The sequence below is a fragment of the Mandrillus leucophaeus genome, unplaced genomic scaffold, assembly GCF_000951045.1.
Source record: "Mandrillus leucophaeus isolate KB7577 unplaced genomic scaffold, Mleu.le_1.0 Scaffold546, whole genome shotgun sequence".
In the NCBI taxonomy this organism is placed as follows: Eukaryota; Metazoa; Chordata; class Mammalia; order Primates; family Cercopithecidae; genus Mandrillus; species Mandrillus leucophaeus.
The window spans coordinates 892,354-916,132 of record NW_012105875.1 but is presented as its reverse complement, the minus strand read 5'-3'; the positions used below and the strand labels follow the sequence as shown (position 1 = coordinate 916,132).

The window sequence follows — 23,779 nt, the reverse complement described above, 5'->3', positions numbered from 1 at the left end:
GTAAGGAGAAGGCTGTGAAACACCCTGACCGTGGTCGCCGTGCGCCATAAAAGTTAAATGCGCCTCTTCCTTCATGGAAGTGGACGCAACCCTCGCTTTCCTAAAAGAAGAGGTCAGAAGGCGTCCGGAATCATCCAGCGTCCTGCAGGGATCAGGGAGAAGGGCCGGTGCCCCTGCAGCTGGAGCTCTCACCCCACCCGGGGACCGGCTTTGTGGGAAATTAACAAGAGACCACCAGTCACCAAGTGACAGGGGTTGCTTTAAGGCTCTCATTTGTGTTACCTCTTCCAGTTCCCAAAACGATTCTACTAGGATGTTCCTAAAGTCCCCATCTTAAAGAACAGTAACGGTAGACCCAAGGAGATTAACACCCTAACGTTTAATCGCGAGGACGTGGCCACGCGCGTGGGGTGCAGGGAGGCGGAGTGGGCGAGCTCAGAGCCCCGGAAACCCTAAAACCAGGCGAGACGCAACCCGACAAAGTCCCAAACACCCCGGGGACGCGAGGACAGCCCCAACACCCCGGGGACGCGAGGACAGCCCCAAGCCCAAGAAGGCTCCACTGACTAGAACGAAAACAGCGGCCCTCGCCCCGCCAAACCTCTGCTGTCCGACGAGGTTTCTTTTCCCCTAATTCGATCACCAGTTGGTTGAGGATCCAATGCGTAGGTCCAGGAAATTCAGAAGGGTCCCGCGGAACTGACCCAAACCACCAGGGACAAAACTGCAGCAACCTTACAGTCCCGGAGCGGAAGTGCCCTCTACTCCAGAGCGTCTGGACTCCACTTCCCAGAATTCCTGAGCCAAACCGACCGCGGCGACCCCGAGCGTCTGGACTACACTTCCCAGAATTCCCTGGGATCCGCCTGCCAGAGCCAAATTGACTGCGACTCCCCTGAGTGTCTGGACTACATTTCCCAGAAATCCCGATTCGCCTGCCGGAGCCAAACTGACCGCTACTCCACTGAGCACCTGGACCGCCGTTACCAGAATTGCCTGTGTCCTCCTCCTGGAGGTAGTGTGTGCGACTCCATAGAGCATTTGGATTACACTCCTCCGAATCCCGAAGGAAAAACGCTCAAAATCTCATTCTTCAGGGGGAAGCGTTGCCACTCCGGGGTGCCCACTGGGAACGAATCCCAAAGCCTCACGAGCGCCTGCCTGGTGGGCAATGTGAACTGTTATCCTGAGAATCGTCCTTCTCTCTCCCTGGTTCAGGACAGAAAATATTGAATAGACGGGAATTCCTGAAGTCTAAACGCCTCCAACGATAAGAGGAGTGTTATTGGAAAGGGAACAAGCGAGAAGACGCAATCTTCGAGGAGTTAAGTTTTGCTAATCTAATGGTAAGAAGTGGTATCTAAATGTAGTTTTAATTTGTATTTGTTCTTTTGTAAATAAAGTGGAGCATCCTTGCATATTTTCCGTTGCCATTATTATAGTGTTTGTGAATTGGTCAAATGTTTTGCCCACATTTCTATTGAGTGTTTAGTCTTTTTCCCTCCGTTAAGTATTATTTACAGATTCATACTAACATTGTATCAAATATTGCTCAACCAAAAAGCTTTTCCTTTGACTTCTGTTTTTCGCTATGCAGAACGTTTTTAACATAGTCGTTTTACTATTTAAAAAACATTTTTGAGGTGTAATTCACAAAACAAAATTATTTTAAGGCACGTAATTCAATGGCAATTGAATGCAATGCAATGGCATCTAGTACAAATAGAGTGTTGTTGATGTAGGAGTTAAGAAGCAATCACTTAGGCAGATAGGGTATGGGAGCCCTCGGTAAGGCTTTAATGAAAGGTTTAATGAAAAACAGCCCCAAATTATTTCCCTTCCTAAGGAAGAGCAGCCTGTAAAATGGAGCTGCCGCAGACATAGATACCGCCAGTTGTGCCAATCATGTTCAAGATGGCGGCTCCATCTTCCCTTCTCTTTGCCAGCCACGTGCACAGTAAGGAGTAGACAAGATGGGCCAATCAACTGGGAAGTCTATTTGCATAAAAAGATTAGGGTGGGGCGACCAGCCTTCCCCAGGCACTACGTAAACGTCATAACTGATCGAACCAATCTGTGACGCCTATGTAAATCTGAAGAGTGCCTCCTCAAACTGGACTGTAAAACTCAGCACATTCGCTGCCAGCCGACCCTCTTCCTCTCCGAGACCCCTTCCTCTATAGAGTAACCCATTTCTCTTTCTCTTCTCCCTATTAAACCTCCGCGCCTAAACTCCTCTTGTGTGTCCCTCTCCTAAATTTTCCGGGCACTTAACGACGAACCCCGGGTTTATACCTCAGACAACGTAGCTGCTTCATTGTGAAACCACCACCTCTTGAATTCCAAAACATTTTTATCACCCAAAGAAAACCCCATGCCCACTAAGCAAATCACTACTGTTGTCCATAATCCCACTCCTGGGGAAACATTAATCTTTCTCTCCTTTCTATTACCTGTTTTGGACAAATTATAAAAATGAATGGAAGCTTTTGTTTCTAACTCCCTTTGCTTAGCATAATATTTTTAATGTTATTCACATCATATCACATATCAGTACTTCATTCTTTTTCATAGATGAATAATATTTTATGTTTATACTACAATTTGATTCTGCATTCATACGTTGATGCACATTTGGCTTCTTTTCACCTTTTGGCTGTAGTGAACAGTGTTACTACAAATGTTCATGTACACGTATTTGTTTCATTACCAGCTTTCAGTTTTTTGTTTGGTTTTGTTATTTTTTGAGACGTTGTTTCGCCTCCCGCTTTCCAGCAATTCTCCTGCCTCAGCCTCCTGCGTAGGATTACAAGCATGCACCACCACGCCCGGCTAATTTTGTATTTTTAGTAGAGACGGGGTTTCTCCATGTTGGTCAGGCTGGTCTCGAACTCCCGACCACAGGTGATTGGCCCGCCTCGGCTTCCCAAAGTGCTGGGATTACAGGCGTGAGCCACCGCGCCCAACTGTGTATTCCACTTCTTTCTGCTGCTGAGACAATAATTTCAGATGACTTATCTTTATATTCACTCATTCTGAAGATAATATAGCAAGAGTAGGGAGATGAATATTAGGTGCACTTACCTATGGCTTCAGAGCCTGCACAAACAATCTCATATACACCACTTCCAAATGGAATACTAATCTGCACATGTAACTTAAAGAGATGCAGGGGTCGACACCCAGTTCATGATGGAAAGCATAAGTCACATGTTAATTTTGTGGTCTGTGGTCAAGTGTTCTGTCCCTTTTAAGACCCCTAGTGGCCGGGCGTGGTGGTTTATGCCTGTAATCCCAGCACTTTGGGAGGCCAAGGCGGGTGGATCCTGAGGTCAGGAGTTTGAGGCCAGCCTGCCCAAGATGGTGAAACCCCATCTCTACTAAAAATACAAAAATCAGCCAGGCGCGGTGGCGGGCGCCTATAATCCTAGCTACTCAAGAGGCTGAGGCAGGAGCATCGCTTGAACCTGGGAGGCGGAGGTTGCAGTGAGCCAAGATTGTGCCACTGCATTCTAGCTTGGGCCACAGAGCAAGCCTCCGTCAAAAAACAACAACAACAACAACAACAACAAAAAACCCTAGCAAAATGAAAAGCTTCTTCTCAAGAGGAGAGTAAATATATGCAGAGGATGGCAGAGATTTGCTTCAAAATCCTAAGCATCTGAATTTTGATTCTCCAATTAGGGCCAGCCATAGGCTTCAAACATCACTATCTGCCACTGACATTTCAAACACTTTTGGACCTCCGGGATCATAGGGTTTTAGTGGCAGAGAAGCTTACGTGGCAGCTGGGACATATTATACAAACTTGTCTGGGACAAGTCAAAAAGTTTTTAGGTCACTCATAAAAGTCAGAGAGCACAATCAAAACAATAAGTTGCATCCAATATCAAAAGTGGTACACTAAGCATTGTGACACTTTTCTTTGCTTGTAGTGGGGGTGATATGCCCTACTTGTCCTATACCTTAGAAAAGATATCACTTTAACTTAACACACTTAAGATATTACTGTGGTGTATACCTGATGAGTTAGCATCTGACAATAGTTTGAATATGTATCCCCTCCAAATCTCATGTTGACATATGACCTCCAGTGTTGGAGGTGGGGACTATTGGAAGGTGCTTGGTCATGGAGGCAGTTCTTTCATGAACACTGGTGTCCCCACCAAGGTAATGAGTGAGTTCACACTATTAATTCACACAAGAGCTGGTTGTTTAAAAAGATCATGGCATAAAAAAATTTAAAATGCATGGAAGTACCAAATGGAAAAATGCCTGCAAATCCTCATTGCCAGCAAAGATCAGTAAAAATATTCATTTATACAGTATGTAAACACTTAAAAGAACATAACACACACAAAGATATTTATTTGATTAGATTATGAAGGCTAAAAAAAGCCACATTTTCTTCTTTTGTTATTGTGTCTATGTCATCATCTCATTGATTTCATGTTATTATAGGAATAAATGCAATTCACACAAATTCCTGTTCTTGAACACTTGTTCTTTCCATTTTAAAATGGAGTGACATCAATGTGGTCTTCTACTTTTTGGAGTTTTAGTGTCATAGGCATAATTTCCTAACCTATGGTTTTCATATCAAACAGTTGCACCTTATACATTCTGACATGTTCTGCTCTCCAAAAGACATATTTTTACTGCCAGCAATAAAGAGGAGGATTTAAGTGTTATTCCTGCCCCCAATAATGAATATATTTGATGAAATTACCAAATTCCATTAAGTTTCTCTTCCTGTTTTATAGGGTTGGTGGAAGAATATTGGATAAGAAAGTTGACAAAAGTTGTCCTTCAAATTTAGAATATTTTATACCAGAAAAAAAAAAGAAATTGTACAGCAATTAAAAGGCAATCATACCAAGGCCTGCGTAGAAATCACAAATCATGATCAATCTAGGATTGACTAAGAAAATTTCTGTCAATGTACATCTGGCACTTTAAAAGTGTTACTGTAAATCTTGCCTTAATACTGTTGAGAACACTTAATTGTAAAATATGCAGTGGCCTGTCATTGCAAAATTAACCAAACCTTTTCAGTCTATACTGTGAGAAAAACTACAAAAGACGGTTAAATTTATGCCGTATAAAGCAATGAACATTTGATAGAGGCACAAATAATAATCCAACTTAACACAGGATGGGGGGAAGTCAGGAGCCAAGTGCAATAAAATAATATTCAATGAATATAATAAATCTGATCAAGAAAAAAATTAAAAGGAAAAAATAATAACATTCAAAATATTGCTATGGATTGCAGTATTGAGTTTACTCTACATTTCAACTCATGTTTCCCAGAATTATTTTTTGCAGGCTTCCCTTTTTGGATACATAAAATTGTATCCAAATCCATACATATGTTTTATCCTTTCTTTAATTTGACAAACAAGTACTGAACACATACCAAGTGCTAATCAATGTTAAGGCCGTGACGATTTAGCAGTAAAGAAAGACACATGTAGCTTACATTCTAGCGGACGTCAGTTTTGGCATGTCCACCGTTAGAGTTCAGCAAATTCATGAACTCTTACTCTTTCTAAGGCCTGTCTCCTGAATGATAGCTGTAATTATCAAACTTCTGAATGAAGCTTTATTGCACCATTTACAAGGATTCTCCACTATGGTGGTCCTGAGACTACTGGGGCATGCTGAGTTATGGTTGAAGCACTGATGTTATCTTAAACAAAGGTTTTACCTCTTCCAAGAATGGGTGAAATTTATCATCAGCATGGATTCAGAGATAAAGTACTCAAAGGGAAGTGCTTACTATGTGCCTCATATTTTAATGTTTCTCTCCTTTGTGAACTTTCAGATGAGATTGCATTCATGAAGACTGAGTGAAGACTTTATCGCACCATCACATCACTAAGGTTTTTCTCCAACATGAACATTCTGATGAAGCTGAAGACTTGAGGCCCGACTAAAGCACATATCACACTCCTGACACTTCCATGTTTTCTCTCCCACGTGGACCCTCTGATGCACCTCAAGATTCAAGCGCCTGTTGTAGCCCTTCCCACAGTCCTCACATTTGTATGGCTTTTCTACACTGTGAACTTTTTCTAGGACTTTAGAGAATGAATTCCGTACAATGTTCTTCCCATGCTCCTCACATTTGAGAGGTGTTTCCCTGCTGTGGCGTCTCTGATGGGTCAGACGAGTTGAGGACCATCTGAAGCCCTTCCCACACTCATCACATTTGTATGGCTTTTCTCCAGTGTGCACTCTTTGATGAGAATGAAGCTGTGAATTCTGAGTAAATCTTTTCCCACACTCTTCACATTTGAATGGTTTTTCTCCACTGTGCAGTCTCTGATGTTTCAAAAGACACGAGGCCCAGCCAAAACTCTTCCCACATTCTTTACAATTATATGGTCTCTCTCCTGTGTGGACCTTCTGGTGCATATCAAGATTAAACTTACTGTTGTAGCCCTTTCCACACTTCTCACATTTGTATGGCTTTTCTCCAGTGTGGACTCTCTGATGGGAATGAAGATGTGAATTTTGAGTAAACCTCTTCCCACACTCTTCACATTGGAATGGTTTTTCTCCACTGTGGAGTCTCTCATGTTTCAAAAGACATGGGGCCCGACTAAAGCTCTTCCCACATTCCTTACAATTATACAGTTTCTCTCCTGTATGGACGCGCTGGTGAAAGTCAAGATCCAACCTCCTTTTGTAGCCCTTCCCACACTCCACACATTTGTATGGTTTTTCTCCACTATGGGATCTCTGGTGGGAATAACATTGTGAATTTGTATAAAATCCTTTACCACATTCTTCACATTTGAAGGGTTTTTCTCCACTGTGGACTCGCTGATGTTTCAAAAGACACGAGGCCCATCTGAAATTCTTCCCGCAATCTTTACAATTATATGGCTTCTCTCCCGTGTGAACCATATGATGTGTATAAAGATCTCGCCTGCAAATAAAGCCTTTTCCGCACTCCTCACATTTGTATGGTTTCTCTCCTGTGTGGATCATAAGATGACTATTAAGTGCTGATCTCTGACGAAAGCTCCTACCACACGTATCACATTGGAATGGTTTCTCTCCCGTGTGAACCATGGAATGCCTATTAAGTCTTGATCTACCACAGAAGCTCTTACCACATATATCACATTTGAATGGCTTCTCCCCAGTATGGATTCTCTGATGTTCTTGAAGCTGGGAATCGTGAATGAAGGCCTTCCCGCATTCCTCACAATTATAAGGTTTCTCTCCTGTGTGTAATTTATGATGAACATTAAGCGCTGATCTACGACTGAAGCCTTTCCCACATTCCACACATTTGAATGGTTTCTCTCCAGTGTGGACTCTCTGATGAGTTTGCAGACGTGAGCTCTGACTGAATTCCTTACCACACACGTCACACTTGTAGCGTTTCTCTCCCAGGTGGACTCTCTGATGAATACGAAGGGCTGAGATGTAACAGAAGCTTTTTCCACACTCATCACATGTATGAGACATCTCTCCTGAGTGTAATTGTTGATGGAAATCAAAGATGGAGACATCACTGAAGGACTGTTTATATCCATTGCCCTGGGAAGATTTCTGTCTTGTGTGAATTACAGATAGTCCTGCCTCAGACTGGCTGGGGAAATCACCTTCTCTGGAGAACTGAGAGCTATTTATCACCAAGTCTTGAGACCTGGTTAAATCACTTGCAATTTTTTCCCAGATTTGCTGGCAGGACCACTCTTGATCTGTTCCTGCTTCTGAAATAGTCTCCATCTCAGTTTGGATCTTGTCTCCTATCAGAATACAGAATTAAAAGACGAGGACAAGTGAAGCCTTTGTTCAGTGTTATCAAGATTTCACTTAGGCCATGGCATGAAACTCTCAAGAGTACAGGCAACATTCAGTTTTTATTTTTCAAGTGCACCATAATCTCCAGTTTGGATGAGGCCAATTTTGAACTAAACCAAGTATCATATGTAAAATGCTTGGTAGAAATAAAAGACTTACAAAAAACAATAGACGTTGACATGGGTGTGGTGAAAAGAAACACTTATATACTGCTGGTGTGAATGTAAATTAGTACAACCTCTATAAAAAGCAGTATGGAGATTCTCTAAAGAACTAAAAGTGATCTACCTTTTGATCCAGCAATCCCACTACTGTCTTCCCAAAGGAAAAAGAAGTCATTACATCAAAAGGACACCTGCACGCCTATATTTATTACAGCACAATTCACATTTTCAAAGATATGGAACCAACCTAAGTGCCTATCAACCAACGAGTGGATAAAGAAAATGTGGTATATATACACCATGGAATACTATTCAGCCATAGAAAAATGAAATAATGTCTTTTGCAGCAACTTGGATGGAGCTGGAGGCCATTATTCTAAGTAAAGTAACTCAGGAATGGAAAACCAAATACCATGTTTTCACTTATAAGTGGGAGCTAAGCTGTGGGTATGCAGAGGCATACAGAGTGATATAATGGACTATGGAGACTCAAAATGGGGAGGCTGGAAGGTAGGGTAAGTGATAAAAAGCTACAAGTTGGGTACAGTGTACACTACTCAGGTGATGGGTACACTAAAATCTCAGACTTCACCATTAGACAATTCATCCATGTTACCAAAAACCACTATACCCCAAAAGCTACTGGAAAAAAATTTTTAAATAAAATAAAAGACAATAATAAAATTAATATGATACAAACATTATACCTGCTACTCTTCCTAGTGAATTTCCTAATCAGTCTAAAATCTTGCATGGTAAATTATGAAACTAATAAATTATGTATATAATAAAATATGAATCAAAACCAACTTTAAAGAAAAGTAATATAATCAATACTTGGTACATTTGTGTTTATATTGTGTATCCTTACAAAGTAAAGATATTAACCTCACTCAAAATGAGGTCTGGATGTTCTCCTCAGGATCTAAGAGGTAATTTCTAGGAGTTTATGCCTGAGGAGAGTGTCTTTGTTTGCTTGGGGGCAAAACTAGGTCACTGGAAAGTGAAGCAATATGATTTAGGATTGTGGCTGGCCACGCCTTTGGGGGTTGGTGCCCCCCATGTCACAAAGAGCAATGTGATTTAAGGTGGGGCTTTAGGTTACATGCAATCAGTGGCCCAGGAGACTGACTAGCCACATAGGAATCAATCAACAAATAATGGCTATGTAATGGAGCCTCAAAAATTACTTGTAAAGCCAGGGCTCAGGTGAGCTTTCCTGATTCGCTGTACTCTCTACGTCACACCTTAATTCTAGGAATGTAACGCATCCTACTTTATCGCAAGAATACAAGATCCTCATTTGGTACTTCCCAGAACTGTTCCTTATTTTTCTCTTGGTGAAATGTAATGTGCACCTCTACCCTGTAAATATCCATAACTTTTAGTATAAAAGCATTCAGTGAGTTCTGCTTGTCTTTCTAAGTAATTACTGAATGTGAAGGTAGTTTTGGAAAATCCCCACACTTGCAGTTGGTGTGAAATGAGAATGATCTTCTGTAAACTCTTGCTCTAAACTGTGTAGTCAGTTAAACTCTTCACAATAATATCAAAGGCCTACGAGTGTTTATATCTACATATTCATAATATTCCTATACAAGAATTTTGCATAACATGTATCTTTAATTTTATTTTTCTGTAGATGTGAACAATAATTTGGTTATCTGAAATAGGTAAGAAACAGACAACTGCAGTTTTGATGGGAATCTGAAAGGTTGGACTTGACAGGGGCATACAAAGGGTGATGCTCCTGATGAGACAATGAAAGGTGATGAGAACACTTGGGATAAAAAGAATGCCTGAGGGGTCATGCCCTGGTTGGTTCCATGGGGGAGTATTAGACTCTCATTTAAAAAAAAAAAAAAAAAGAGCAGAGGCTAGGCGCAGTGGCTCACGTCTGTAATCTCAGCACTTTGAGAGGCCAAGGCAGGCAGATCACTTGAGCCCACGAGTTGGTGACCAGCCTGGTTAACATGGTGAAACCCTGTCTCTACTAATACAAAAATTAGCCAGGTGTGGTGGCGCACATCTATAATCCCAGCTACGTGGGAGGCTGAGGTATAAGAATCATGTGAACCCAGGAGGCGGAGGTTGCAGTGAGCTAAGATCATGCCAATGCCCTCCAGCATGGGTGACAGAGTGAGACCTTGTCTCAAAAAGAAGAAAAAAGAAGAAAAAAGAGGGCAGAAAATATATGACATAGATAAATATGCCTTTATACCTATTTCCAAATGGCATAATATAGACAAGAAGGGAGCTGTGAAATAAATTTAAAACCTTCTAATGAGCATTTAGGAAAAAAGAACTAGAAAAGAAATGATCACATCTTCATGACAAGCAAGAAAGGTATCATTTCATGAAATGCCTACTAAAGTAACCCATAAACATCTACATGCATGAAAAATGTTTGTCCTGGTTATGATGAAAGATGTGTTTCTCACTATGACTCACACTCATAAAAATGTTGAAAACTTTGGTCAGGATATTACCAAGTCCTAAATTAAGTCAGTCAAATGGAAAGATAACTTCCAAGGCTGAATCTCGGAAAACAGTAATAGGTAAATGTGTACCCAATGGTACACACTGGAATATGGATATATTTAACACACTGTTACTTAAGAGGTTTTTGGGGAGGAGAGAGTCTCTTTCAGGGTTATGATGTTTTGAGAGGGCGGTTTCCTGATTCCTTCCAAGTTATAAAGTTGAAAATAGAGCACTAGGTCTCTAAAAAATAAAGGAAAAGTTATGTTGTAAAAATCTATATTCTTTTATGTTTTTAACAATTAAATTTGTATACAATGAAGATGCAGAAATATACATATTTTTGAACAAAGACGACCAGAAATGTAGGCAATGTTCAGCTGCGTGAATTGTGTTGCTCTCTTCCTCATCCTTCCCCATCCAGGAGAAGGAGAAACCTGGGGTCAGTGACGTGCATGCAGACTTTGGAAAGGCAAATGGGCTGCAGATAGGTAAATGTCTCAAAGGAAAGCTAGCTGGGGAGCTGGTTATTATCTGTCACATCACAAAATGGAGATTTTTTCCCCTTGTAGAAAAGCTGTCTCACTAGCAGACATCAGGATGCTCATTCAAAAATGATTTCTTTCCAGAAATGAGTATGCTTCCTATGAAAAGCTCCAGGATAAGTCACAGGGAAGGCATATTGATCAGTGTGGTAATAAAAATAATGCTTAGAAGTTTCCATGCGATGTGGGCCCACTGTAAACACACAATGTAGTCAAATAAGGGAATCTAAGAATGTTCTAATTAAATACATGGCCACTGGAAGACAAAAACCACGTTCTGCAATATCTGTCTTTCACCGTGGTTTGTGTTTCACTTCTTAGCTCTCTCCATGATTCCAGGAGACAGTGAAGTCACCCCATTCAATAGCTTATACATCAGGTTAACAAATATTTGGAAACCTGCCATGTACCAGGACTATTCTAGACACTGAAAATACAGCCAGAAGAGTTAAAATTTCTTAGACATTACAGTCCAGCATGTAGAAGTGACAGATAAACAGAAGTTCATGAGACTTGGTACAAGACAGCACAAGAAGAATCAAAATAGAACGGAATTATAGAGAGTGGTTTGGGATGGCTTCTCTCATGACTTTAAAACTGAAAAGAAACCTGAATAACTGAAGGAGATGCCAGATGGCTTTAAGGTGACAGAGTATTCCAATGACTGAGATAAGCAAGTAAGGACTGAGTCAGAAGCTTCTGTAGAGACAGAATAATGGTTCCTAAAGGATGTCCACATCCAGTCCCCAGGACCTATGATCACGTATACAGCAGGGGAATAGGGGTTGTAGATGCAATTAAGGTTGCTAGTCAGTTAACCAGAGAACAAGAAGATCATCCTGGATTATCCAGGAGTGATCAATATAATTACAAGGGATGCAAAAGGTGAAAGAAGGCATAAGAAGGGTGGCAGAGGGAGCGCGACTACGGGGATGCAAGTTGCTGCCTTTGAAGATGGAAGAAGGAAAGCAAGAGCCAAGGAGTGTGGACAGTGCCTAGACACTGATAAACCAAAGCTAAGGCTTCTCCCCAAGAGCATCCAGAAAACATGAAGCCCCACAGACAACTTGATAACTGCCCAGTGAGATGTATCAGACTTCATCCCTAAAGAACACAAAAATAATAAATGTTTGTTGCTCAGTCTGCTAAGTCTGTGATCACTGGGTACCAGCAAAAGGCAACACAGTGTCCTTGGGAGGACAGAGAAACAGCAGGGAGAATAACGTGGCTGGTAAAGACAGAGCAACAGGGAGAGGACAGGAGATGCAGTTAGAGAGGTGGCAGAGAGGGGATGAATGGCAGAACACAGGTTCTCAAAAAGTCAATTAAAGAGGTTGTAACTTTAATAAAAATAAGCCAAACAGGCTTTTGAGCTGAGGAATGACAATCTGACTTACATTTCCTGAGGATCACTTCGGCTGCTATGAGAACAGATGTCACGATGGGAAGGCAGGCAGCAGGGCCACCAGGTGTAAGATGGTTGTCAATAATCCAAGAAAGAGGTCTGGCCATTTAGGCCAGGGCAATGGATTTGAGCACAGACAGAAGTAAACAGATGGAAGAGACGTACAGGGATTCACAGTTGCTTGATTCTTACCTGAATCCCCTTCTCTTTGGGTTGCTGTCTTCATCATCCAAATCTTTTCTTCCCTTAGGAAGTGGAAAGTATCCCTGTGGAATGCTTGATGTCCTGCAAATAGGCAAAGTTACGTGCTTAATCCCAACACATTCTAGGTAACATCAAGGTAAAATGTACTAGAAATTTAGGTTCTCATTGTACACTCACTGTCCTCACCTACTGAGAGAAGGTTCCTGAAGTTCTCCAGCATCACATCCTGGTACAGCTTCCTCTGGGCAAGGTCCAGCAGCCCCAGCTCCTCTTCAGTGAAGACCACAGCCACGTCCTTGAAAGTCATTGCCTCCTACAGCATCAAACATATGCAACCTCAACCTTATGACCAATGATTCCTGGGAGAGGGGTGGTACTGAGCAGACAGAGGGGAGGGGTGGGAAGTTGCTTTGGATCTTGAGAGACATAGGTCAACTCATAGGTTTCCTACTCATTCTGTCTGAATCCTGACAATGACTGATTTTCCTGAGTTCCACCAGAAACGCAATGATGAAAAAGACCTCCTGTATTTTTACTTCGTGCAATCATTGAGTCTCCTTGTAAGTAATCCTCTAGGACTCTAAATGTGTCGTCCTGGGCTACACATATATACATTTTGATAAATCTTGACAATCACCTCAGCAACATTTCGCAATTCAGTCCTGACTTTGCTTGATAATGCCCATTGTCTTCCTCTCTCAAACTTGAACCCTGGATGTTATTGTTTTTCTTCAACATTTGCCAAACTGACAAGCTTATGGTGACATGTGTGAGTAGTTACGCAGTGAGCCCTCTGTACTCTCAAGGCAAAAACTACATATATTAATTGCAACATTGAATGTCATGATCTGCAGCCAGCATGCCTCAGAGCGCATAGATAAGGCTCCGTCCCTTCCCAGTCATGTCACCTTGGACAAGCTGGCCTGAATGCATTACTTTCCTCTCTGTATAATGATTGTCACATGTTGTAGTTTTTAAAGCATTAAACAGTGGAATATACATATGGTACTGGGCAAAAGTGTGCAGCACAGACTGAATACTTAATAAACATTAGCTGCTTTGATTTTTGTCAATTATTGTTATTGATTTTATCTCATGTCTGCATAGTGTTCCATGGAACTAATCTATTGTTATTCTAAATAATGAATATTTAATTTTATATCTTTTCCATGATTACCAATCCAATAAAGAACATCATTTCAGGTAGATCTTACTCTTCTATTTAAAGTAAGTTTTAAATAGCAAAATGTCAAAAAATAAGAATGTTTAAAATTGTGATCATGTCACATTTTCTCCTTTTTTTTTTTACCTAACTTCAAAATCTTTCAAGGGGATACATTATCCTGATTTTTCTTAACATAGCCAAAAGCAGGTTATCAATTTTCCCATTATTTTGGCAATCTGATTAGGAAGAAATTGTTATTTTCTTTTTTTTCTTTCTGTAGAGACAGAGTCTTGCTATGTTTCCCAGGATGGTCTTGAGCTCCTGGTTTCAAACATTCCTCCTTCCTCAGCCTCCTAAAGTGCCAGGATTACAGGTGTGAGTCACGGGTCTGGCCACGATTTTGTTTTATTATTCTCACTTATTTGATTATAAATGAATACCACCATCTTTTCAAATATTTATTGACGTCTGTTTTTCTCCTTCTATACATTCCTGGTAATGTCCTTTATTCATATTTCTTTGGATTTTCTTCCCTAGTTTGTGCATAAGATTCTTATTTTAGATTGTGTCTTTTTTTAGATATCCAAATGGTAAATATTTTCACCTTAGACTATTACATTTTCTGGTAACATTGTGTAAGGCATCTTTTCCCATAATGAATTTTAAAATTTTCTATAATGACTATGGTAATTGCTGTCTTTGGGTGCCTGAAGTGCTGGGGGCCATGGAAGAGGTACCATGACAGGAAGAGAAGATGTCCCCCTCCCAAGGTAGGGCCAGGGAGGAGCAATGCCACCTGTGGATGTCGTCACTCAACAGGACACTCCAAACACCCACACCACAGGGCACAGGCCCCTCAGTGGAGAATTCTCTCTTTCTTCTTCTCTCTCTTTCAACTGAGGAAAATGGCAAAAATGGCTAATATTCTTAACCCTTGGTCTCCTGTCTGAACCCAAGCAGGTTTCTCATATTTCATGTGTTTAAGAGGAAGATAAGAACTGCTTCAATCAGCTGTTCTGAGGAGTAAATGAAGAAACAAAACACAAATGACTGGCAAATCTTCTAGTATCATACACAAAAAATTTAGGTTAGGCTGGGTGTGGTGGCTCATGCCTGTAATCCCAGCACTTTGGGAGGCCGAGGTGGGCGGATCATCTGAGGTCGGGAGTTCGAGACCAGCCTGACCAACATCGGAAACCCCATCTCTACTAAAAATACAAAATTAGGCGTGGTGACGCATGCCTGTAATCCCAGCTACTCAGGAGGCTGAGGCAGGAGAATCCCTTGAGCCCAGGAGGCAGAGCCTGCAGTGAGCTGAGATTGCACCATTGCACTCCAGCCTGGGCAACAAGAGTGAAACTCCATCTCAAAAAATTTAAAAAAAAAAATTAGCTTACATATTACTTTGGTCAAATTCCTTAATATATAAAGGAATAAAGAAAGGCCAGTAAACAAAAGACACAGAAGGCATGACTCAGGCATGGGGGAAAGAGAATCTAGCTCTTCCTGTGTGGAAAATTCCAGCAATCCTTGTGTGAAGCCACAGTTACAGCCTGCCATGATGTGCCACATATGGATACTCTATCTACAAAAGAGCCACCATGGCACACATCAAAAGTAGCCTTTCAAAACTGAGTTCCTGGTGTCTGGGAGTATAAAGTAATTAAAAAGGAACATCGATTAAATGGGAATATGGTGCAACCATTAAAAATGAGCATTATATAATATTAAATACAAAGAGTGCAATTTAAATTAGATTAATATCACCAATACAAATACAGTTATGAATGTACATGAAGAAGAGTATCACAGGACAAAAATAGCTAATGTGTGAGCAGAGAAGTAGTATAATGAAATAATTATCCATTCCTACTATCTTGTCTACTCCATAGAATAAATGACACAAGAAAACAAGAAGTAAAGACAAATGCAAAATCCACTCAAAAGTAACAAAGGAAGCACCTGGTACACAAGAGATCCTCAAATGTCTGCTTTTCTCCTTGAGTCTTCCCAAGACAGAGAAAAATTTGTGACAATCTGAGTACTGAGATGGAATTTTAAGAGTAATAGAAACAAGTCCTACCCACCTTGAACATGGTCATTTTCCTTCTTACTTCTGGAAACTTGCAGAGTCCTGAGTGATGCAGTTCCTGGAAAAGCAGAATTGTGCCTGCAGAGTGCCAGGAAAGGCAGAAAAAGAGACATGAAAAGGTGGCCAGGGATGCCACCCACCAACAGGGATGTGTATTGTGAATTGGCACATGAATGTTCACAGCAGCATGAATCATAAAAACCCAAAAGAGCACAACCAAAATGCCCTCCCGGGGGTAAATGAGTAGACAAATCATGGTCTATCCATACAATGGAATCTCATTTGGAAATTTAAAGAAATGAAGTACTGACTCATGCTACAACATACATGAACCTTTGAGACATTATTGCTAAATGAAAGAAGTCAGTTACAAAGGGCCACATATTGCAGGATTCCATTTCTATAAAATGTCCAGGTAGGAAAACACATATAGAGAGAAAATTGATTAGTGATTGCTTCAAATCTGAGTGAGAATGATATCTAACCATAAGTAGGCATGAGGAGATCGATATGAGAATGAAATGATCACTGAATTGTGGTGATGGTTACTCCATTCAGCAAACTTTCTAATGATCACTGGATGTACACCTGATATAAGAAAGTTCTATGATACCATAGGTTGGAAAAAATAATTGTTAACATACACGTCATTTAACTTAACAAGAGTCAATTCTAAGTCCATATTGATAGAATATCTGTAGTTGAACAAAGAATAAATGGAGGAGAAGATCATTTTACAGCTGAATGCCCATGAATAATATTATCTATTCCTAAGAAACTTTATTATTTTCGTTTTTTTTTAAGTAACTTTATAGTGGAGAAATCTGAAAGACAGCATCTCGGCCAAGTGGACAAGGTTGAGATCACCAATGAAGAGACAAACTGACATCACTTGGACCCTGTTATGTTGCAATGAAAAGGACATTTCACCACTTCTGTGGTATCCCTACCAACAATACATAATCTGAACCCGCACGTGAATTACATCAGACACACCTCCAAATTAATGCCTTTCTCCAAAATAACTTGCCTATACTCTTCAAAAATATCAAGCATAGAAAGACAAAGGGTGTAGAATCCTCCAGATTAAAGATTATGGAAATGTGAAAACTAAAGACAATGCATAAAATTAGACTGTGAACACAGGTGGTGGTGGCAGATGGGTAGGGGACACTTGTAAGAACCTTAAGTGAAAAACAGAACAAATTTAAATATAGAACTGCAGAGTACATAACGTGAAGTTAGGTAATATGTTATCTAGCACTATATAATAGATAATACAATAAACTACTATTAGCAGTCTGGATAGATATCTAATATTAAATAAATAACATTATCCAGTATACAATCTAATATTATCTAATATGTTATGTGAAACCATATATTAGCCCCTCCTAAGCTCCTCTCACCAAGATAGCTCCTGCTATGTGGGCTTCCTTGCTGCAGAAAGCTATAATCAGCTGTCTCTGGTTACAGGTATATTTCTGGTGGTATTCAGCTGATGGTCATCAACAAAACAGGAAAAATGTAAACACTTGACAAACGTGGGTAAAGAGTAAATAAGAATTTCTTAGGCTATTTTGGCAACTTTTCTATAGGTTTTAAATGATATGAAAATAAAAAGTTTTATAATTTCAGAAAACATAAGAAAAATAATAACAACAATGAGATTAATGAGTATGATATAACATGATAATTCACTAGTTTAGTCTCTTTGTCAGTATTTGGAAATTTCCATAGTTAAACACATAAGGGGGAAACATTAAGAAAAAATTATAAAAATTTTAAAATGTTCATAAATAAACCTATAAATATACAAAAAAAAAAAAAAAGAAACACATTACAAGCTTAAAAGTTGCTATCTTTACATCATGGATTAGTAGGTAATAAAAACTTTTTTTTTTTTTTTTTTTTTGAGACGGAGTCTCGCACTGTCGCCCAGGCTGGAGTGCAATGGAGGATCTCGGCTCACTGCAACCTCCGCCTCCCGGATTCAAACGATTCTCTTGCCTCAGACTCCCGGGTAGCTGGGATTACAGGCGCCCGCCACCACGCCCAGCTAATTTTTGTAATTATGTTTTAGTAGAGACAGGGTTTCACCATCTTGGCCAGGCTGGTCTCGAACTCCTGACCTCGTGATCCGCCGGCCTAGGCCTCCCAAAGTGCTGGGATTACAGGCGTGAGCCACCGCGCCCGGCCCATTTTATTCTTAATAAAGAAAAATAGAATGCTCTACAATGATATGGTTCTGTAAGAGTACAAAATATTTGTAATGATTGAAACAAAATAGTTGACAACATTTTTAAAAACTGAGAAAAGCTCACGCCCCTAAGCCTTGCTTTCCCCACTTAAGTCCAACTAGCTCCTCTGCCTCAATGAGAACGTATCCAACAGAAGATCAAATCAGGCTCTGACCCGGACTGCTTAGGTTCCAACCCCAGCTCCACCTCTCACTAGTCGGGCGCCTATGCGCCCTGTGTCTCTCTTTCGTTTTTAAAATAGAAAAAAGCAATACTTCTCCACAGAGCCACGGTGTGGCGTAAATTTATTTGTATAAAGCCCTTAGAATGAAGTTACTAATTAAGACTTAATTATTATCGACACCCATGCCCGAGGACACATCCTATACACTCTCGGTTGGGGTGAGCATCTCTGTCAAAGAAAAGAGCCAAGGACCACTCACGTAGAGCTTTGCCGTCAGAAGCCAAAAAGTCCTTCCCTGCAGCTCTTTTGGAAAGGTCGGGTTGAGGAAGGAGAAAGCTATGAAATACTCTGACCGCGTCGCCGTCCCCCATAAGTTAAATGTTCCTCACCCTTCATGAAAGTGGACGCAAACCTCGCCCTCCTAAAGAGGTCGGAAGGCTTCCGGGATCATCCGGCGTCCTGCAGGGATCAGGGACAAGGGCCAGGGCCCCTGCAGCTGGAGCTCTCAGCCCACCCAGGGACCTGACAGGCTTCGTGGGAAATTAACAAGAGACCACCAGTCACCAAGTGACAGGGACTGCTTTACGCCTCTCATTTGTGTTACCTCTTCCAGTTCCCAAAACGATTCCATTAGGATGGTCCTAAAGTCCCCATTTTAAAGAACAGTAACGGGAAACCCAAGGAGATTAACATCCCAACGTTACATCGCGAAGAAGTCGCCGCGCGCGTGGGGTGCAGGGGGCGGAGTGGGCGAGCTCAGAGCCCCGGAAACCCTGAAACCAGGTGAGACGCGACCCAACCGAGTCCCAGTGCCCCCGGGACGTGAGGACAGACCCAAGCCCAAGAAGGTGCCACGGACGAAAACGCAAACAGCTGCCTTTGCCGCTCCAAACCTCTGCTCTGCGACGAGGCCCCTTTTCCCCTAATTCGATCGCCAGTTGGTTGAGGATCCAATGCATAGGTCCAGGAAATTCAGAACGGTCCGCAAGGCGCGGAACTGACCCAAACTGTCGCGGAAAAACTGCAGCAACCTCAGTCCCCAAACGGAAGTGCCCGAGACTCCACTGAGTGTTTGGACTCCACTTCCCAGAATTCCCCGGGACCCGCCAGCCGGAGCCAAACTGACCGCTACTCCACTGAGCGTCTGGACTACACTTCCCAGAATTCCCTGGGACCCGCCTGCCGTAGCTAAACTGACCGCGATTACACTGAGAGTCTGGACTGTACTCCTGCAGCATCACCCTCCAGGGGAAGTGTTGACGACTACTAGGAAGCCCTTGACTACTCTTCTCACCGGGAATGAATCCCATATCCCCGAGCGCCTGTTGGGAAATGTGGACTAACTTGAGAGTCGTCCTTCCTTTCCTCTCCCTGGGTGCCCAAGAGAAAATATCGTATAGAAAGGAATTCCTGAAGTCTAAACGCCTCTAGTGATGACAGGAGGGTTACTGGAAAGGGACCAAGCGAGATGATATAATCATAAAATAATTAAGTTTTGCCAGTGGTAAGAAATGGCATGTAGTTTTAATTTAAATCTCTTGTAAACAAAATGGAATATTCTTGCATATTTTCAGGTGTCATTATTACAGTTTTTGTAAATTGTCCAGATGTTTTGCCCACTTTTTTATTTTTTGGTTTTATCCCTCACTTTTCAAGCACTGTTTTTATATTCGTGATATTAACATTTTATCTCGCAAAGATTTTCTCAACAAAAACGTTTGTTTTTTTCTTTCTTATCTATGCGAAACATTTTAACGTATTTTATTATTTAAAACATCTCTATTGAGGTGTAATGCACAAAACGTGAAAGTCACCAAAAGTTAGGAAACATTTTCATCACCCCAAAGACCCCATACCCACTAAGCAATCTCTGTCCTATTGAATTACCTATTGTGGACATTTCATGTAAATGGAATTATAAACTATGGAACCTTTTGTTTCTGACCCCTTTCACTTAGCATACTGCTTTTGTCTGTTTGTTTTTGTTTTGTTTTTTGAGACTCACTCTGTGGCCAGGCTGGAATGCAGAGGCCCGATCTTAGCTCACTGCAACCTCCGCCTCCCGGGTTCAAGCGATTCTCCCGCCTCAGCCTCCAGAGTAGCTGGAACTACAGGCGCGTGCCACCACGCCGGCTAATTTTTCTGTATTTTTAGTAAAGACGGGATTTCACCGTGTTAGCCAGGACGGTCTCGATCTCTTGACCTCGTGATCCACCCGCCCCGGCCTCCCAAAGTGCTGGGATTACAGGCGTGGGCCACCGCACCCGGCCAGCAAACTGCTTTTAAAGTTCATCCACATCACAGCATGCACCAGTACTTCATAATATTTTATATTTACGCTACGATTTGTTTTTTTGTTTGTTTGCTTTATCATGTTTTGTTTTGAGACGGAGTTTCCCTCTTGATGCCCAGGCTGGAGTGCAATGGCGTGATCTCAGCTCACTGCAACCTCCGCCTCCTGGGTTAAAATGATTATTCTGCCTCAGCCTCCCAAGTAGCTGGGATTACAGCTATGTGCCACCATACCCGGCTAATTTTTTTGTATTTAGTAGAGACAGGGTTTCACCATGTTACTCAGGCTGGTCTCGAACTCCTGACCTCAGGTGATCCACCCACCTCAGCCTCCCAAAGTGCTGGGATTACAGGCCTGTGCCACTGTTTATCCATTCATTCATTGAGGGACATTTGGGTTATTTCCACCTTTTGGCAGTAGTCAATAGTGTTGCTACAAACAGTGGCATACAAGTATTTCTTTCATCACCTGCTTTCAGTTCTTTTGGGTATACACCTAGATATGAAATTTAGTGATTCGTATGGTAATTCCATGTTGGGAACCACAAAACAATTTTCCACAGCAACTGCACCGTTTTTACACTCCCACCTTCAGTGTGTGAGGGTAGTAATTTCTCCACATCCTCTCCAATACTTATTTTGTGTGTGTGTGTGTGTGTGTGTGTATATGTATAAAATATATATGTATATGTATATGTGTGTATGTATAAATTGGAAACGGGGTCTCCCTGTGTTGTGCAGGCGGAATTGCAGTGGCTATTCACAGGCAACATCTCACTACTGATCAGCATGGGAGTTTTGACCTGCTGTGTTTCCACCCTGGACCAGTTTACCTCTCCTGAGGCAACCTCATGGTCCTCTGCTCCTGGGAGGTCACCATGTTGATGGTGGACACCCAGTGGGCATAGCTTACTACACCTCAAAACTCCTGGGCTCAAGCGATCCTCCTACTTCAGCCTCCCAAGTAGCTGGGACTACAGGTGCCTGCCACCACATCGGCTATTTTCTATTTTTAAAGATGATAGCCAACATAGCTGTTTTAAAATGGTATCTCATTATTGGTTTGATTCGCATTTTCCTAATGACTAATAGTTGAGTATCTTTTCACACGATTGTTGGTAACTTATATATCTGAAATTTCTATTTGTATCTTTGCCCATTAGAACATTGAATGATTTCTCTTCTTGTTATTGAGTTGTAAGAGTTCTTTTTTTTTTTCTTCTTTTTCTTTTTCTTCCTCTTTTTAAGAGATGGAGTCTCTCTTTGTTGCCCAGGCTGGAGTGCAATGGCACATCATGCCTTGCTGCAGCCTTGACCTCCCAGGCTCAAGCGATCCTTCTGCTTCAGCTCCCGAGTAGTTGGGACCACAGGTGTGGGCCACTATGCCTGGCTGCTTTTTGCATTTAGTTTTTCATTTTTGTAGAGACATGGTTTTCACCATGTTGCCCAAGCAGGCCTCAAACTCCTGGGCTCAAGCAATCCACCCATCTCAGCCTTCCAAAGTGCTGGGATTATAGGTGAGAGCCGCCTCACCTGGTCTAAGAGTTATTTATATATTCTGATACTAGACACCATGCTGTATGGTCTTTTCATGCTCTTGACAATGTCTCTGTATGCAAAGCATTTTTTTGCTCTAGTCCGATTTATGTGGGCTTTTCTTAGCTTGTGCATATGGTGTCTTATCTAAGAATCCATTCCAAATAAAAAGCTTTAAAGATGAACTTTTATGTTTTACTCTAGGAGTTGCATAGCTTAAGCTCTTTTATTTAGGTCATTGATCATTTTGAGTTGATTTTTAGGTATAGCGTGAAGTGTGGATCTAACTTCATTATGTTGCATATGTATATATAGTTGCCCAGCACTGTTTGCTAAAGAGACTATGCTTTCTCCATTAAGCCATCTTGGATCTTTCTTGAAAATCAAGTTACTTTAGATGTATGGGTTTCTTTATGGACTCTCAATTCTATTCCATTACTATAGCTTGGTAGTAAGTTTCGAAATGGGGAAGTGGGAGCCATCCATTGTGTTCCTTTAAAAAAAAAAAAAAGATGTCTATTTGCATCCATTGCAATTACATATGAATTTATTTCTGCAAAAAAAGACTGTTTGGATTTTGATAGTGATTGCAGTAAAACTGTAGATTGGTTTGGATAGTATTGTCATCATAAAAACGTGAAGTTTCCAATCCATGAATGCCTAGATAATAAGTGAATTCAGCATGATCATAGGATACATTATCAGCATACCAAAATTAATTTATATATATTATACTAGCAATGAACAAATGGAAATCAAAGTTCTTACCTAGATGGAAGTTCAACAAAAGATGTACAAGGGTTGTAAGATGAAAATTACAACACACTGATGAAGAAAATCCAACAATATTAAATGAATGGAGAGATATTCCATGTTTGAGGATCATGGGACTCAATACAGCAAAAATGTTCATTCTCCCCAAATTGATACACAGGGTTAAAATAATTGCTATCAAAATCACAGCAAGATATTCTGTAGATATAAAACTATTCTAAAATTTATATGGAAAGGCAAAGGAACTAGAATATGAGTATGGTTAGGGTTGTCTTCACAGTTGAAAATCTTTCATTTCCGGAGACTTATAGGGGAGACACTCTGTAAAAAGCTGGTCTCGAACTCCTAGATTCAAGTGATCCTTCTGCCTCAGCCTCCCAAAGTGACAGAATTAAAAGTGTGAGCCACCATGCCTGGCCACTTACAAGAGACTTACAAAAGTGAGTCACTAAATGATTAAAGTAAAAATCAACAAATTTCCTTGAAAAATGCCCTGTATAAATGTGATTATTGTATTTTCGGCTTCGGTTTGATTTTACATCACCATCAAAATCAAGGAGCACATAAAAGAAAGCAAGTTTGTTTACTTTTACTTTTATTTTTATTTTATTTATTTGTTTATTTATTTATTTTTTTTGAGATGGAGTCTTGCTCTGTCGCCCAGGCTGGAGTGCAGTGGCCGGATCTCAGCTCACTGTAAGCTCCGCCTCCCAGGTTTACGCCATTCTCCTGCCTCAGCCTCCCGAGTAGCTGGGACTACAGGCGCCCGCCACCTCGCCCGGCTAGTTTTTTGTATTTTTTAGTAGAGATGGGGTTTCACCGGGTTAGCCAGGATGGTCTCGATCTCCTGACCTTGTGATCCGCCCGTCTCGG

At 41.2% G+C, this 23,779-nt stretch overlaps 2 protein-coding genes and 1 long non-coding RNA gene across 9 annotated transcripts in view; 1 reads left to right on the top strand and 2 right to left on the bottom strand.

Moving 5' to 3' along the window:
- Positions 1 to 2,005, bottom strand: part of ZNF225 (zinc finger protein 225) — an 18,587-nt gene extending 16,582 nt beyond the window's left edge. The window contains exons 1-2 of one of the 3 annotated variants that reach the window (XM_011997738.1): positions 955 to 969; positions 602 to 759 (exon numbers count right to left, since the gene is read on the bottom strand). The gene's annotated coding sequence lies outside the window, so the exon portion shown is untranslated. Of the gene's footprint in view, positions 1 to 601; positions 810 to 954; positions 970 to 1,888 lie in introns of those variants that run through there. The other 2 variants (XM_011997739.1, XM_011997737.1) reach the window with 2 other exon arrangements.
- LOC105552177 lies at positions 920 to 8,694 on the top strand. The gene is made up of 2 exons (XR_001007958.1): positions 920 to 1,346; positions 5,828 to 8,694. It is a non-coding gene; the product is annotated as an uncharacterized LOC105552177 (long non-coding RNA).
- ZNF224 (zinc finger protein 224) lies at positions 4,331 to 19,399 on the bottom strand. Of its 5 annotated transcripts, none has more exons than XM_011997741.1 (6): positions 19,240 to 19,399; positions 17,290 to 17,378; positions 15,876 to 15,958; positions 12,810 to 12,936; positions 12,612 to 12,704; positions 4,331 to 7,769 (listed from the first exon to the last, which is right to left on the bottom strand). In XM_011997741.1, the coding sequence occupies exons 3-6, from the start codon at positions 15,888 to 15,890 to the stop codon at positions 5,881 to 5,883; spliced, it is 2,124 nt and encodes a 707-aa protein (XP_011853131.1). In that variant the 5' UTR covers positions 15,891 to 15,958; positions 17,290 to 17,378; positions 19,240 to 19,399; the 3' UTR covers positions 4,331 to 5,880. The 5 variants fall into 5 exon arrangements, with proteins under 5 accessions (XP_011853131.1, XP_011853132.1, XP_011853133.1 ...); XM_011997742.1 differs by having other exon boundaries at positions 19,198 to 19,389; XM_011997743.1 differs by having other exon boundaries at positions 18,564 to 19,372.
- Between the last annotated feature and the right edge of the window lie 4,380 nt (positions 19,400 to 23,779).

Bases quoted from the DNA above. Each gene is read 5' to 3' on its own strand.
- ZNF224 (XM_011997741.1), bottom strand. The intron at 12,705-12,809 runs GTGAGGACAGTG...GCCTATTTGCAG, and splicing joins CAGGAACCTTCTCTCAGTAG to GACATCAAGCATTCCACAGG. The intron at 7,770-12,611 runs GTAAGAATCAAG...GTATTCTGATAG, and splicing joins CCAAAGAGAAGGGGATTCAG to GAGACAAGATCCAAACTGAG.